Genomic DNA, 17,587 nt, shown 5'->3' on the forward strand with positions numbered 1-17,587 from the left:
TAGGCAGGTATGCTGGTAAATCACCCATCATGAAATGGGCAAATGCATTGAAAGAATCTCCAAAAAAATTCACTGAAGCCTAATGCAGCCTTTCACAACAATGTCAGTTGGTACACTGGTGCCAATGGCGGGTTCTTAGAACACTCACCTGTCTGAGAAAGTCTACGACTAGGGACCCACCCTGCAAAAAAATAATTCTGATTCCCCTTGTATAAGGAATCTCATATTTTACTATAGCAGACTGTTCATATTTTTTCATACAGAATGAACATATTGCAGTATGTTTCAGAAACATTTCTTGGTAACATAAAATGACTAAACAAATTCCAGAAAATTTTGTTGTTTGTAAGTTATTAGAATTATCCTATAATCCCTTTAAAGTCTGCATCAGTTCTCTTTGTCAAGAAAGAGTCAGTCCTCAAGACATTAAGACTCAAACGACTAGCAGTGATTGGTCAAAATACCCCAAACCTAGCAGAAATTTGTGGCATTGTTTTCTATAAACCACAACCAGAGCTCATTAATCAAAAAATGAATGTCAATTTGTGTTAGGTAGCATTTATAAACCAAAAAGGTGCAGTGATCCTGGCATGTGATGGGTAATAAAAACATCAGCAAAATGTATCAGGTAAAATTGAGAAGAAAGTAGGGGTGGTAAATTCAAAACCATATTGGAGTTTACTGCCAGGGCCCCACATAAAGAGTTTTAATGAGGCTTCTGTATCAGAGTAAGTGAAACCATACGGAATCTTAACTAATACTACAGTGTGTGTTAAGTACAAATACACATAAGAAGCATTTTTTCACGAACGTGCCTGTCTGCGTGAACTCTGTGCTTTGGTGGGGGGCAACGTTGACGTTTTAAGTGTGACTTCTTGTGGATTTACACTGCTCATGTTATTCTGGTTTTTCTCATGTGATCTGAGTATTGAACTTAATGCATGCAGAAGTGACCTGCCTCTAGCTATTAGCTCTGCCCGCACAAGGTCACTAGATGCTCTGCAGCACAGAGGCTGGTTGAAGAACATCTGTGGCCTCCATGTAGTGTATTGTACGAGACAGTGCATTAGCCTTGGGCGGGGGAATGTTGCAGCTCATCTGCTCCCATTTCTGAGTGTCATAATCACTACTTCCACATTTTAAAACTTGAGCTTGTCAGAATCTCGTTTTGGGGAGGGGTTAGGTAGAGGCAAGTTGAGGATGGAAGAATTTATAGAAAGCAGAGAGTGGCTGCCTGGGCTCTGTCAGTTTTGGTTTGTCATCTTGAAAGTGTTTGCTTCTGGCATTAGAAGCTGCTCACTGGCTTTTTACCCTCTGCTTATGGGGCCTGTGGTCTCTGGGAAGGAACTAATGGGGAATGGGAACCTCTCTGTCTATCCCTCCCCTAAGACTGTTGCTTCTCCTTCTGTCTTGGAGTTCATGGTCATAGAACACTAGAGCTGGAAGGGAACTTAGAGCTCATCCCCCTCATTTTACAGATGATGACACTGCCACCTCTGACTTCTGCCTCTGGCCTTCCACTCTCAGTAAGAAGAGCCAGGCAGGTGAGACTTTTAACAATTGCTGGGCTGGGCAGGGCTGGGATGGGCTGGGCTGTCTGATTGGTACTGTCTGATTTGTGAGTTTTGTTAACTATATGTTGCTTTTAAATAGTCATTTTTTATTGCAAATGCACATAATGGCACTTTTAACCCTAGCATTTTATGAAGATCATGAGCAGTGTGCATTTCAACAAAAATTTAAACCTTCCACCAGCACATTTAAAGACAAGTGTTAAGAATATTCCTTTAATAAACATTGTATTATCTGAGAACAAGTTCTGAATAAAAGTGGGACTGAAGAAGTGCCTGTTCACTAAGGTATTCACGAATTGCTAAATGCTTTCCCTTGTGGCTAAAAGCTATAGGAAAAGCCAATATATGAGATCCAAATAATGGGAAGATTTTAGAAGGGATCAAAATCTTAACAAGAGCACTGGTATTATAAAAAGGCATGCCACAATTCTGTGAATTCTAGAAAATCATAATTAGTCCGAAGTTTTGAGGCATTTCAGAAAATTAATTTCCACATGAAATGGTTTATAACTGTGGCTTTCATGTATTAGGCACCAGAAACATCTATTAAGGGGGCATACTTAGCTTTAAAAGTGAAAGGACTTTGCATGTTAGGGGCAAAAAACATGTTTTCCTTAGGCTACTGCTTCAAATAGAACTGAAGCCGATTCCGTAGGAGGTGGTGCAGGGACCTGACAGATGGGTGGGGAGGTGCCCTCCCCCAAGTCTCCTCTGGGCATCCAGCCTTTCACAAAAGCTGTCATCAGCACCTGACCTAAATGAGGTCATAAGTCTCCCGTTAAGACTTGAAATGCAGTGATTCCTAAGGTACTAAGCCTTCCTGTCCCCCACTTTCAAAACCTACTTATCTAGTTTATAACCCTCTCTATATGCCCAGAGAAGTAAGATAGTTTCAGATTACATCGAAAATCTGGTTTGATTTCACTGTTACAAAGATGGAATTTATAACAAGATTTTGAATTCTTTTAAAGTTTTAAAAGAAATGATAGGAACAAGTTAGGGTATCTTTTTAATGTCCCTTCACGGATGAAGGACACTGTCGAGAGTATCAATAATACAACTTATTATTTTGGAATTTCTTTATATTGAGTTGAGAAAAATAAGCTGTCCAACTTAGTAAAAATTTCACTTCAAATATCTGAAGTGCAACAAGAAGCAAAAAAGAAAAAAAGTTCAATGAGGATTTGGTCTTAAAGTCTGGTGAGTGAACCTATGTGATCAGAGTGTTGGGTTGGTTTACACATATCACCTAGCACATATTCGGGTTTTTAAAGCCCGTTGGGATCTTCTAGGGGTGAAGAACTTAAGGATAAATGCTGTTAAGACTTTAAAGTGAAAAAAAAAAAACCTGTAAAGTGACTGGTGCATTTGAAGGTCTGTTTGTGGCTTGCTGTTCCTTTTTGGGAAAGCTAAAGTTTTCTTTTTTTTTTCTTGTAACGATTTTATCATTATTTTAATTGATATTTACAGATTTTTCCCCCATCTTCTGTTATAATTTTTAGGTGCTTCAGAACTGGGCCCTTTTTCAGACCCCAGGCAGTTCCCAAGCATTTCATCCCTCACTGAGAGCCGCTTCTCCAACCCACGAATGCACTATCCAGCCACCTTTACTTACACCCCGCCAGTCACCTCAGGCATGTCCCTCGGTATGTCCGCCACCACTCACTACCATACCTACCTGCCACCACCCTACCCCGGCTCTTCCCAAAGCCAGAGTGGACCCTTCCAGACCAGCAGCACTCCATATCTCTACTATGGCACTTCGTCAGGATCCTATCAATTCCCCATGGTGCCGGGGGGAGACCGGTCTCCTTCCAGAATGCTTCCGCCATGCACCACCACCTCGAATGGCAGCACGCTATTAAATCCAAATTTGCCCAACCAGAATGATGGTGTTGACGCTGATGGAAGCCACAGCAGTTCCCCAACTGTTTTGAATTCTAGTGGCAGAATGGATGAATCTGTTTGGCGACCATATTGAAATTCCTCAGCAGTGGCCCAGCGGTATCTGGGGGGGGGTCACATCCCGCACGTATCAATATATACATATATAGAGAGAGTGCATATATATGTATATCGATTAGCTATCTACAAAGTGCCTGTTTTCTAGAGAATTTTTTTATTCACTCACTCAGTCATGATCTTGCAACCATGAGAGGGTAGATATTGAAAAGCAGAAGGTCCAAGAGAGACAATCACAACCGGGTTTCAGATTGTTTACTATTTAAGATGTACTTTTACAAAGGAACAAACAAGGGAAAAGGTATTTTTGTTACTGTTGTTTGGTCTGTTACCATAAATAACCTGTTCATATGCCGATTCAGAGAGGTGAACTCCGGGTTCAGGAGGGAGAAGAGCAAAGCACTTCCCCTCTGTGCTTTGAAACCACACACTCTCACGGTTGCAGCTGTGTATGGATTCGTGCACTCTGCAGACAGCTTACAAAGCCAGGCCAGGTGCACTAAAAAGGGACAAGAGGTAGAATGGATGCTTCCATGACAGTACGATCCATTCACAATAACTGTTCCAAACTCTGCTTTCAGACTTGCTGCAGGTCCTCATTTGAACTGTTTGGTTCAGTTTTTTTTTCCCCCCTGCTTTAAGAAAGTGACTTCAAAAATACTGATCAGGATAGATTGTTTTATTTTACTTTTTATTGCCCCCTTCCCCATTTAACTAAAAATAAATCCCATCCCTAAAACCTCCCTTCCCCTTTTATGCAAAACTGAAAATGGCAATACCTTATTATAGCCATAATGGTATAGATAGTGTTTGTGTTTGGCTGTGTGTTGTTTCTTTTTTTTTTAAATTATGAATATGTGTAAAATCTGAGGTAACTTGCTAACGTTGAATGATCATATAACTTTAAAGATATATTTATAATTATTTAATGACATTTGGACCCTTGAAACATTTCTTAGTGTATTGATATGTTGACTTCGGTCTCTAAAAGTGCTCTTTATTAAGTAACAAATTTCTTCAGTGGGCTAGAGCCATATCTGAAATATTGCTAAGCAATTTCAGTTCATCCAGGCACAATGTGATTTTTAAAAGTACTTCCATCTCCAATTGTTTTAGATGTAGCTTGTTTTTGTGACGTATGAAGGAAATGTTACGTTTAGTTCTTTCAGATCTTTGATTGCCTCTTACACAGCTTTGCCTTTTAAAGCAATAATTAGGGATTTAAAAAACAACTCTTAGCCCTTTTATCACTTACGTTGTTGCCCTTTGTCAGCATGAAATGCTGGAGTGATGTGGTTTTTTTAATTTTGGGGGGTAATTATGACTTTTGTCATATTAAAAAGACAAGCACAAGTGAATCACTGAACTGCAGAAAAATGTTCTGTGGTTTCATAGTTAAGTAAAACTTTAAATCACCAGGCTTCCTAGCAAAGACATAGTCAGCTTAAAGCCACACATGTGAATAAAGGATCGATTATGATATGCATTGTACAAGAGAGCAGAATTGCACCAGGAATTTTTAACCAACCAGCCTTACCAAACAGTAAATCAGGGGAACCCAAATCTGCCTCACCCAAGGCCCCATTGGCAGCTCTCCACAGAATGTGCCTTTAAAGGAGCAGAATGATGTCATTGTCCTTTGGGAGTAGGTCATTTGAAGCAGCCACCAATTTACAGCAGGTAGCTGATCTGAAAGCACACATACATCCTCTGCCATTTGTATTCCTTGCAGTGAAGGGCCCAGGAAGGGCACGGGCATTGGAGTTTGGTGTCTACTACTGTCTCTGTGTGAATTTGAGCTAAAGCTCTCTGGAGGATGCACTTTGACCACTCCTGGCAGTCACATGGCAAATTCCCAAGTGCAGATCCCTATTCCAAACCAGGATCATTTAATGACACCACCAGAACAGGTCTCCTCCATCACAGGTCAGGACCCTCCTCAGTAGAACTTAGCAGAGATTTGCCTCCAGCCCCCAGACCCCCCTTGCTCTATCACCATTTTCCAACCCACCTTTGCAGGCAACCTGGGAATCCATTCTGACTCCTTCTAATAAAAATGGATAGGAAAACAGAACAGAACCAAACACTTTGCCTTCTAAAGGTGATATACCAAGTATGCTTAGATAAGCCACTTTTCTATTACTTAAGTAAGATGGAAGTAGGAATTGATACTATTTATTGTTTGTGTGTGGTAGCTTGAAGCATGCTACTGTCCATTTATTTGTAAGTGTAAAATATGTGTGTTTGTTTCAGCAGCACTTAAAAAAGCCAGTGTCTGGTTACACATTTCAATTTTAATTAATTGACATAAAAATGTTACCACCAGTGCCAGCTGCATCCTATTTAATAAAAAAGGTACTATATTTGTACATTCTTTTTTAATGTTAAAAGGGCTTTTGTAAGTTTACAGTACACATACTAAGTGACTTTAGGGATGCTTTTGTGTTGAAATGTTATTATAGTGGCTGCAGGCAGCAACCCAGAAACACTTTAGAAGTTTTTTCCCTTGGGAAAAATTCAAGCACTTCTTCCCCCCACCCTCACTCCAGCCATCCCATGAAATGAAATAAAATTCACATTTCTTAGAACATATGTGGCCCTTTTTGGCCTAGGGATTAAAATTTTGTCTTTCTGTCTGTCTGTCTTTGTCTTTCCCTCCTCCCTCCTCCCGCCCTCCCTCCCTTGGTCTCTTTCTTTCTTTTTTCTGAACCCTTAATTTGCACTGGGTCATTTGTACAATTTGTGATTTCAAGACCAAAGAGAAGTCTAACTACTATTGTGGAACCATGTCCTAGTCAACACTCTAGTTCCTTGGGATTAAAATAGCATGGTTCTGTATGTAGCATAAACATTGCTGGAATTTACAGCGTGACTAATGCAGCTACATTTTTATCCGTTTCAGTCGTCTCACAAATTTTAACCTATGTCAGAGTTCCAGAACAGGTACCACAGCTTTGGTTAGATTAGTGGAATGACATCCAAAGCCTGGAACTGAGAGACTCAACAGATTAACTATTGTTTGCTCTTTAGACAGTCTCACCCTCCCCCTGCTCACCCCCACCACCAGGCCCTTTAAAAATGAGCAGAGAAATCCACACCAATGAGAACCATCCAGGGAGAATTCAGAAGGAAGATGTGTTTGCTGGCCTAAAGGGTTCCGTCTGTTCTGAGGATAGGGACTGACCCAGAATCTAGGTTAATACATGGAAACACAAACATTAGCAAAAGTGATAATTATAATTATGCCTATGGTATTTGAAAGAACAATAATAAACAAAATAAAAGATGATTCCTCCAAACTTTGAATTTGTTGTTCTTAAAAGAGATAATGCATTTTAAAAATATTTTCTGTGTGAGAATTTTTTTAGATGTTTGTTTACTTCATGTTTACAAATAATTGTTTGCTTTTTAATGCAGTACTTTGAAATATATCAGCCAAATCCATAACTTACAGTAATTTCTTAGGTATTCTGAATAAAATTCCATTTTCTTGGATGTGCTTTACCATTCTTAGATTTCTGTGGAACAAAAGTATTTGTAGCATTTTGTGTAAATACAAGCTTTCATTTTTATTTTTTCCAATTGCTGTTGCCCAAGATTTGCTTTCCATGCACATATTGTAAACAATCTGCTTTGTGCCACAGGTCATGATTGGGGATGAGTTTACTCTTAACTTCAAAGGGACTATTTGTATTGTATGTTGCAACTGTAAATTGAATTATTTGGCATTTTTCTCATGATTGTAATATTAATTTGAAGTTTGAATTGAATTTTCAATAAAATGGCTTTTTTGGTTTTGTTATGTGTGTACATTGGGTCTTTTCTCATCCGCGGTTTCCCTTTAGTCTGACGCCTCCTCCTGACTACACCTGGGCACTTCCTGGTCTTTGGACTTACTAGGGCTGGATAAGAGCAGAGATCCTATATTACTGGTGAGAAGAAAAAAATCTTGGTAAGCATTGTCTTTGTCTTGCCCTCCTCCTAAGGAAGAGTGGGTGAGGAATCTAGTAAGAACTCACTTCCTTTATTATCCTGTGTCTGAAGGAAGGAGTGTTCACCCCATCCTTGGGTAAGACCCTTCATTCCAACTATGGGACCAGTTAGGGTGTATAGATAGAGGACAGCCTTGATGAGTTCATAATTTTAATCTCTGGGAACATGAACGGGGCCTGGCTATAGTTAGAAGATCTCAGGTACTCCAGACACAGTCTATTTTTCTTCCCACATTTTTTTTTTTTTTTGAGTTGGAGTCTCACTCTGTCGCCCAGACTGGAGTGCAGTGGCCGCTCCCGGCCACCGCAGCCTCGACCTGCTGGGCTCCGGCGATCCTTCCGCCTCAGCCTTCCCCCACATCTTTTAGATTCTTAAAAATAAAGCCAACCGAAGCCCAAGGATGAGTAAAAATGGACCTTGGCCTGGAGGAACAGAAAAATTCTACTGGTGAACATAACTATAGTTTGGAGATTTTTTTTTCCCCCTTGGTCATTGCTTATTTTTGGTAAGTCCCTCCCTTGCGATAAGGTTGAGGGCCTGGGGTAGAGTGGTTGCTTTCTCTGTGTCCTGTACTTTCTGTATGCTTTGGTTTACCACAAGTCTAGAAGAGGGACTAGGGAAACCAGTGCCGAGAACGCTAGTCACTGGTCAAGCTGGCCCACATCAGAGGGAGAGTTTGAAGCCTTTACGAAGACCTGTTCATTCTTAACCCTTTAGCACCGTTTTCTAAGAAATCTTGGAAACAGTTAATTTCTAAGAGTAGGAAACATTCTAAAAGCACTTGTGTGAGTTTAAGCCAGGGAACTTGTTTGCAACTCTTTGAGGATGTATACTTATTTTTAAAAAATTAAACATCTGTGTGACTTTAAAAGGCATTTACAAGGGAGGTGGGCATGCTGACTTTCTTTCCCTCTCCAGTTTTTCCAGTGGGATGGCTTAGAGCAAATCACTTTACTCCTCTGAGTCTCTGTTTCTTGGTTTATGGAAAAGCACTGGGCTAGACCTTGGCACTACCGACATTTCAGACTGGATATTTCCTTTTTGTGTTGGTCAGGGATGCTGTCCCAAGCATTGTAGGATGTTTAATAGCATCCCTGGCCTCTACCCACGAGATACTAGTAACACCTCCCTAGTTATGACAACCAACAATGTCTTCAGATATTGCCAAGTGTCTCCTGGGTGGCAAACTCTCCACTGATGAAGTAATAGTGTTGGGCTAGAGGCTCTCCCTTAAGAGGCTCTCCCTAAATATTTAGGTCAGGCTTTATTGACTGAGCTGATATGAGAATACCTTGCTTATTAAAGCAGAGTAGCCAGGCAGAAGTCAGGGGCTTTTCAGTGACAAATGCACATCAACCTTTTCCACCCCTCCACCCCATGGCACCCTGAGGTTTAGATGCATTGTGAGGGATGCTCCTGGCTTTTTTCATCTGCACTTCCCTTCTTTCTGCATCCTGGGCTGTGCCGCCGGTGAATAGCCCAGCTGTGGGGCGTTTTTAGGCCTGGACTGGTTGGCCATATTTATCATGGCTGCTCTGTTTTCTCACTGAACTGACAGGCGGAAGAAGAAAGCAATTTCTGCAGTGTTTTTGACCCCTGGTGTCCCCTGTCCCCCAAATATTTAATCATCAGACATTTCTGTGAGAGTGGGTGTTTCCTGTTAACTCAAGCCCATCCGACACTGGCCTAATAAACACCTCAGCCCTCTGTCACGGAGTTTATTTGGCTGGGAAATGGGTATTGCCATGTAAACAGGAAGCCCCCTGAAGTTATTATCTACAGATTCAGTAGAAGAGCCACATGTTTATATTTATGGGATTTGAAAACAGCCTGAAAGGCAAGGGAGGATGTCGGGGAAGCCCTCATTCACAGTCAGTGAGAACAGGTCCTACAGATCTTCAGGAATTGGTTGTTCATTCCCTCTGGAAATGGTTGGTAAACAATCATGATCTAGCCAATAGCCTCTGCAGAAATGAAGGTACTGGCTTGTCTGATTTAAGCAACCACCTCTAGCTAGATTATCAGGTTAATAGGGTATCCAATCAATCGGCCTCTCTGTCTCAATTATTTGAAAATCATTTTGGAGACTAGACCTAGGAAACAATGGTTTGGGGGTATCTAAAAAGGAAGGGTGCATATAACACTGTCATGGTCTCTAAGTTTTTCTGGGGAAATGGAGGACGACTCAACTGACTGCTGCAGTGTGAGTGTGAAGTCCCAGGTAAACTCATGCTTTTGTTCCGACAGTCAGATCCTGAGGGACTGGGAAGGACATTTTTCATGAGAGAGGCTGCAACCCCTGAGCTGCCCAGGCTCTGGTGCCATAAATGCAGGTGATGAGACCATCTGGCTTGCACTCTAGGACTACATACCCTGGGTGTACTCCAAATTGTTCCTCCCATGTCTTCCTTCATTAACTCTCTCCTCTGGCCTGGAAAAGGTGCTTAAGAAAGGCCAGGTAGGAACCAATACACAGAGCTAACGCTCTCTATCTGAATTATGGGCTCTGAGCAAAGGCAAGGAAGCTTTTCCCTCCCCACCATCATTCCTTTGCACCCTGAGAAGCCTCTTTGTGTCTTCCTAGGGACTTCTCAGCAATAGTTATTCAATCAGGAAGACTTGGAAATCTTAGCAAAGGATCTGCAGAAGATGGAAAGGATAATCTCCCAAGGGTGTGTGTGTACATGCTGGTGCACGCATGTGTGTGTATGCTTGAAGGGAGGGGAGGAGGAGGGCGGGGTATGGAAAGGGGTACATGAACAGCCATTCAGAAGAGGCTCCACCCCTACACATGTGCTCCTTGACCTGTTGGGCTCCGGCGATCCTTCTGCCTCAGCCTTCCAAGTAGCCAGAATTACAGGCGCCCGCTACCACGCCCGGCTGATTTTTTTATTTATTGTAGAGATGAGGTCTCGCTGCCCAGGCGGGTCTCGAACCCGCGGGCTCAGGCAGTCCACTCACCTCAGCCTCCCAAAGGCGTGGGATTACAGGCTGAGCCACCGAGCCCAACTTCGACAGGGCATTTACTTGCCTCAGTTGATTTTTGTTTCTGGGAACTCTGGGGGAAAAAGAAAGCACTACCTTTATCCCACACGAGGTGAAGAAACAATTACTCATCTTCAAATAGATTGTTAGAGAAGACAAGAAACCCTGGATGTTCCTTGAGATGTCAGTTAAGGGAGGATGGTGCAGCTGACATTTATGAAGTTATGATTAATTTTTGTAATGCTTTTATTTAAAAAATTGTGATTCAACCCAGTCCCACTGTTCAGAGATGCTCATCCAGTTGCAAAGCAGGGGAACCACATTTGTGGAAACACACTTAGCTTTTACTAAGACTCAAAACGTTTTTTATTTTTCTTATTCATTTTCGTATTATCTTTTTTTACTTAGTGGAGTTTTCTGAAAAACTTTGTTTGTTTCTGCATTGCAAACATAGTTCACTTCCTGATTGCTACCTGTTGGTTCCAGGTCATTCTGTCCCATCCCATAGCCAAGAGAAAGGGAAGGATTTCCCACACCTGCCATTCTCATAGTGAAATCAAGAGCACACAGCAAAATGCTTGAAAAGGAAAAAATTATTTTGCATAAACCTTTCAAGGAACAGCTCTTGCAGCAGCAACATAAATGGGACCAGAACACAAAAGTGCAACCAGGTCTCACGTGGCTTTGTGCTCCTTAAGCCTGAGGAGATTTCTCCTGAAGGACTAAAAGTACTAGCATTAGCCCAAATGTGGAAAATGGAGGTAGGATATTATAGATTTAGTGGAATTAGAGATACAGTATATAATGACAGAATTTAGGGGTGTTTTTGTGATATAGGGATACCAAGAACTTCCCAAACATCATTGAATGATAGACTGATACAAATGTGTAAATGGATTCTGTAAAAACAGCAAAAGAAAACATCAAAATCATGGGACATATCATTGAAGGAGTATTAATAAAGTGGTTTTATGATTTAAATCTCCTTTGACATCCTTTCTTTCCTAAATCAAGTCATTTGTTTTTTATAGCTCCTTCTATCTCTGGCAGTGAAACAACTCTGGCCAGTTTCACTTTCAGTTTCTCTGTGAGTTTCTCTTCATTTTTCTGCACCCCAATGAGAGGAGCTCTCTGTAGTTTCACTACATATCCCTGTAATGCCTTAGCCTGATTTTGTTTTCTCTAACAGTCATTTAATATTTCAAGTTGTGGAAATCCCAGTGACCTTACTCATTTTTGGCAGAGTGCTTAAAGAGTCTTTTGTGTGTGTGTGTAGATTTGGGGGCATAGAAAATTCGACTCCTTATGGAAATCTTCTCATTTGTGGTTTCACAGATGAGAAATGCAGAGATTATTATTGATTATGATTCTCAATCACACCTTCTGGAACACAAACTGGAAGTCAGGCTGTGCAGGAAAAGACTGGTGAACCAACTTTCATTCCTCATAGGCATGAGAGGGAGAGATGGGTCCATGGAGGAAGCAAGTACCGAACTTTAGCAAGGAGTTAAGTGGTTAATAGGAACTAAGTTTTTTTTATTGACTAATAAAAGCTCTCTGGGCTTTTCATATTATATGGTTCCTTCAGGCTCCCAGTTCAATGGCTTAAAAAAAAAAAAAGAAAAAGACAAAAACAACAACAAAAAGCTGGAGCCTAAATACCAGTGCAGTCCCAGTCTTGTTTACTTTTTCATTTCCGCAGTTGTAAAAAAAAAAAAAAAAAAAAAATTCCTCTGGTAGTTCAACTTTATCACACTGTAGGAATGGATCAGTGTTTAAACAACTCCAGTGATTCCTGCCTCCCAGTGAAAGGAAAAAGCACTCTCTGTCTCTCTGTGTCTGTTTCAGAAAAAAGGAGACCACAATGCAAATGATGGATACATCAGGAAATTTTAAAATGAAAGCAGGGGTGGGAGGAGGGAGAGCAGATATTGACCCGAAACACATCTCTGGAATCCTGAATGCAAATGATCTCTGTCCTTTTATTGCCAGTGGTGCTGTTCTCCCAACAGAGCAGGATGTTCTTGTTTTTAATAATAGCCAGGCCAGATGCTAAATTCTCCTCAGCAACATGCTGTATAAGTGAGAAGGCAAACAGCTGATTCCTGTTAAGATGAACACCGGGAGAATAAGCCAGAAAGTATGAGAATTCTCTGGAGGTTTTTGCTTTGTAAACCCCTGTTTGGCAGAAAGATCACAGAATCTGAGCTGAAAACACAGTGTGTCCCCCTGCACCCGTTCCTCCACTGAGCTGCTCGCTGAGGGTCTGTGAGCTTCTCGCCTCTGTCATCCAGCACTTTTCTGAGCGATCCAGGAGACTGGCTCACAGGTTTCCCAAGAGGGAAAGTCGGAAGCCCTGAGCCCTTTGACTTTCAATGGCTGCAGAAAAATACTCATCAATAGAAGGATTTTTTTACTTGCTTCTTGCCATAGAAAATAGTGAAATCCTGAACATGGGCCAACATTTTAAAATGGCATCTTTGTTCCATCTTTTTTACTCCCTTCTTCCCCCTGTCAGAGCCCATCAAATCTCTCAGATATTATTTTGTTTCAGAATGAGCTACACATGCAAGATGCTGATTTCTTCTTTCCCAGGGAGCTGCCAGAGCAAGTGAGGGGCTCGGCGGGGCCATGCTGGCCAGAGCAGACAGGCTGCACGCCATTGTAGGTCATGCTGCCTCAGAATGCCGCCTGGAAGGCCCTTCCTGGAGAGCCGGGTGCCCTGTGGGAGGGGTCTGCACAGAGTCCTCTTCCCATCTCTTTCTGGGGTTTTGCTCCCGAGGTCTGAAGGAGAGTGAGTGGGAGAGAAGAAGGGATGTTAGGAGCAGATTGAGAGGCTCACCCAGTAATCAGCTCCTCCAAATCTCTTTAGTTACCTTTCCTCTTCACATCCTCCTCCTAAGCCCTCGTACTTTCTCTCTCCAACTGCCACTTCCTCCCCAGCAATGCAGAAAGGGCACACTACCCCTTTCTCACTATTTTCTTCCTCTCTAGCTGTTCTAGAAGTTCACTTACCATGCTCTCATTAGAACAAACATCTTAGGGGCAGGGATTGGGGGTTAGGGGGGCAGCAGTAGAAAGGAATAGGGACCGAAGTTGATTTTCCTCCTTCCCCCCACAGATGACATTGAAAGCCATTGTTTTCATTTCTTTGAAGAGAGGTTAGATTTGATACTGGCAGCATGATCACATACGCATCTGACATTTTTCTTTAAAAACTTATTTTTTAAAGATAGGGTCTCTTTCTGTTGCCCAGGCTGGAGTACAGTGGCCTGATCATAGCTTATTGCAGCCACAACCTTCTGGGCTCAAGTGATTCTCCCTGCCTCAGCCTCCCAAGTAGCTGGGACTACAAGTGAGAGCCACTATGCTTGGCTCATTTATTTATTTTTTAATTTTTGTGCGATGGGTTCTTGCTGTGTTGCCCAGGCTGGTCTCAAACTGCGGCCTCAAGTGATCCTCCCATCTCGACCTCTCAAAATGTTGGGATTACAGATGTGAGCCACCATACCCAGTCACTTTTCTTAATGTTTCACATGTCTTATCTCAGTCTTCCCAGCAACCATGAAGAATTCAGTACTGTTTTTAATGCTTATTTGACGGATAGGAAACTGAGGTTCAGACTTGTTCAAGGTCATATAGCTATTAAGACTCAAGCCTAGATCTGCCCAATTCCAAAGACTATGCTCCTAAGCTAAAACTTTGGGCACAATCTCCTTTATCATCTATATAGCGGAGGTTAGAGCAGTAAATGAATTAATGAGACAAAAAATGCCTAGCAAAACAACTGGTGCATAAGAGATATAAAATAGGTGATACCTATTATAATTCATAATAATTAAGATGGTTATTTTAAACAGCAGATGTGACACTTTTAGTTAGTTTGAGTCACAATAGTGCCAGAACTACAAATATAAAGATTTTTAAAAATACGACTTCAACTCTTAAAAAAATGTTGCTCTTTGAAAGTGACATTTTTCTATATAGTTTATAAAGAATTTTTCTATTGAATATCAATGCTCAGTTTGACAACTCAGGCATCACTTCACATAAATCATAAATGTAAAATATATTGATGCATTCAGAACAGGGATGTTGACCAATCTGTAGTTCCTTTCAAGTCTTTCTGTTTAGGTGTGTTGAGTTTTATGTAAACATTGCTATTGAAATAGTTATCATTGAATTGAATTTGGCAATATTGGCCTCCTTGAATAAGACTCAAGCCAAGACATTCCTGTCAACTTCAACTGTTACCTTTCCACAAATGACTCAAGGATCACTGCAGCTTGACATAGGGACAGAACCCAGTTCCCCCATTTCTGGAATAGAACCCCTGATGTGGGCAGGGCTTGGTGCCTGTGTGCACAGGCCAGGCCTGAAGAAGCCCATGGATGGGGCATCAGTGTTCTCTGCCCTAAATTGTCTAAATCACTTTGCTTGAATAGGTGAGCTTCTCTCCTAGTCTTGTAAGGCACTTTACAGATTAATTTCTTAAGTCCACTTTACATGGAATTAATATTCTATTTTATTGAAAGTCCAGATAATAGGAATGACCTCTCTTCTTCCCACCCTCTCTGCCTTCTTTTCAGTCTTTTCTTTGCAAGTATTTATTGGGAACACCTACTCTAGACACAGCAATATGCAGGAAGGCTTGCCACTATTCAAAAGCATACTGGAGAGCTTGTCTGTTCAACTTAATCCATCTCAGTAAGAGAGTTTTGGGTTTTTTGTCGTGACACTCTTTATTTTAAGCAAATTCATAAATTATTCAGATTACAAAAAAACCCCAGAGATTAAAAATTAGCAATTGGTTTGTGAAGAGAATGTAGATAGTTTTGATTTCTGTTTATAGCTAATTTAATTTTTCATTTCTCATTTCCTGACACTCAAGTATTGGTAAGGTACTTAGCATCTGTATTTAACCATACAAGTCTTTCATTCTCACCTCATATATGGGTGGCTTGGTGCTTTAAAAGTGGGTAGTCTTCATATAGTCTGGGAGGGAAAGCTGCTCTTCCATTTTCTCCAAGTTTTGTAGCAACCAGGCAGCCAACTCTGCATTAAGGGATTGAGAAGTATATTGAAAGCGGGAGGGTGCGGAGCAGGAGAAAGTGGAAAAAGGTCTGGGTTCCAGATCTTAAACCCTACTAACTAGATGTGTGACCTTGAACAAGCCACTTAACTTCTCTTGACCTTCTCTTTAAATGTGGTCAATAATAATATTGCCTGCCAGATGGTCTGTTGAGGGACCATGCAACTCTTACCTATAGATTTGGAATGACTTTTAGAATGCAGAAATTATGGGAAGTTTTAAAAGGCAGCTAGAACTTCCCAAGCATTAAGAAAGAGAAAGGGGTCCATTGTATAGAGGGGTCCAATAGCAAAAAGGGCTATTTTGTAGAAGATGGGGAAATGGAATCCCAGAGAGGTCAAATCACTTATGCAAGATCACTGTGTAGATAGATGACTGAAAGTCAAGAGTTAGAAGAAGCTTATTTCGAAGCATTTCTTATACTCACTCATTGGAAAAGATGTTTTCTTTCTTTCTCAGGGTCGCATCTTCTGCGTTATATCTTCATTAAGCACTTGTTTACTTTTCTAGTTGCTTTTTTTTTTTTTGAGTCAGAGTCTTGCTGTTGGCCAGGCTGGAGTGCAGTGGCAGGATCACGGCTCGCCACAGCCTTCATCGTCCAGGATCAAATGATTACCTTGCCTCAGCCTCTCTAACAGACTACAGGTAGCTATATGTGGCAAGCTTTTGATTTTTTGTTGAGACGAGGTCTCACTATGTTGCCCAGACTGGTCTTGAACTCCTGAGCTCAAGCAACCGTCCTGCCTCGGCCTCCCAAAATGCTGGGATTATAGGCGTGAGACACCATGCCCAGCCTACCTTTCTAGTTTTTTATAAACCTATTTCCATTTGTTATAAACTTAGTCAAACTTTATTACACTCATATAAATTAATTTCCAACATACTAATTCCCTACCATGCTCCAGGTAACATTATTAAAGACCTGGTACATGTTACTTTATTAAAAAAAGCATAGATGAACTTAGTATACTAGGCCTGACTTAGTGGTTGAGAAATCCAGTCTAAGAGCATCTCTTGCTGGACCAAAATGGCCTATCCATTGGCAATATGCTTCAAGTTGATTATCCTTTAGTGGAAAAGAGGGATTTTTCTCATCCAGGCCCTTGCCATCATTACTAAGGGTAGATGTAGTGGTTTTGTAAGGAAGAGTCTTTCTATTTGCTGTTTCACACTCTGGCTTCCAGAGATGAGGCCACACTCTTGACTTCATTAACATGATGTCCTAGCCACCTAAACAAATGAAAACATAACGGCTATTCTTGAAACAACAACAACAACAAAGACTTTTCATCTCAATTGTACCTTTCATCTACTTGCTATCTAAGATACCTGCAACCAATGTCTCTTCCATTTAAAAAGCAGGAGGGGAAAACCATGCTCATGGGCAACTGTAGAGTATCCTGTATCAAGTGTTATGCTACTATGTTACTAGACAAAATTACAGCACAGTTAATAGTCTGGCCCCTGTTTAATGATAGTCACGACCATGATTGTGCCTAGCGGTCATCAGACACAAGCGTTAAGCCATTTACAGGGAAATGGAAGACTGAAAGGAGGGTGGCGCTGAGGCTTCACCCTATCCCTTGCTTGAAAAGATAACTGTCGTTGCTTTGCTTCACAATCCCCAATTCCAGCCCGATCTTAAGGGAGGGGTTGCATGTATATTCATTCAATAAATATTGATTGAACACATACTAGAGATGAAAATGAATGAGACACATCCTTACTCTCATGAAGTTCACCATCTGCTCAGTGAGACAGAAATATAAACTTGTAGAGTGCAGCAGATGCCATAACAGAGGTGTGAGCCAAGGGTAGAGGGACCCCAAAGAGGCAGTGAGTCTTGGGAAAGGCCGGAAGATGACATCCGAGCTGGGTCTGGAACGATGGGTAATTTCTTGCTATTCTGGGTCTGAAACTGAGCAAGCATCTCCTCAGCTTCCCTGAAGCATGGTACCTGGGAGTAGACAAGTACTCCCAC

General features: G+C 41.4%; 1 protein-coding gene across 1 annotated transcript in view; it reads left to right on the forward strand.

Annotated features, from left to right (window-relative positions):
- The window catches only part of RUNX2 (runt related transcription factor 2), a 113,315-nt gene extending 109,056 nt beyond the window's left edge, over window positions 1-4,259 (forward strand). Inside the window, exon 5 of the mRNA XM_008057193.2 lies at window positions 3,077-4,259. Coding sequence (XP_008055384.1) covers window positions 3,077-3,555 — 479 coding nt within the window. The 3' untranslated portion in view covers window positions 3,556-4,259. The remainder of the gene's footprint in view (window positions 1-3,076) is intronic.
- Window positions 4,260-17,587: the final 13,328 nt, after the last annotated feature.

This window comes from Carlito syrichta, unplaced genomic scaffold (genome assembly GCF_000164805.1).
Source record: "Carlito syrichta isolate Samal-C Ts95f unplaced genomic scaffold, Tarsius_syrichta-2.0.1 Scaffold302862, whole genome shotgun sequence".
NCBI lineage: Eukaryota > Metazoa > Chordata > Mammalia > Primates > Tarsiidae > Carlito > Carlito syrichta.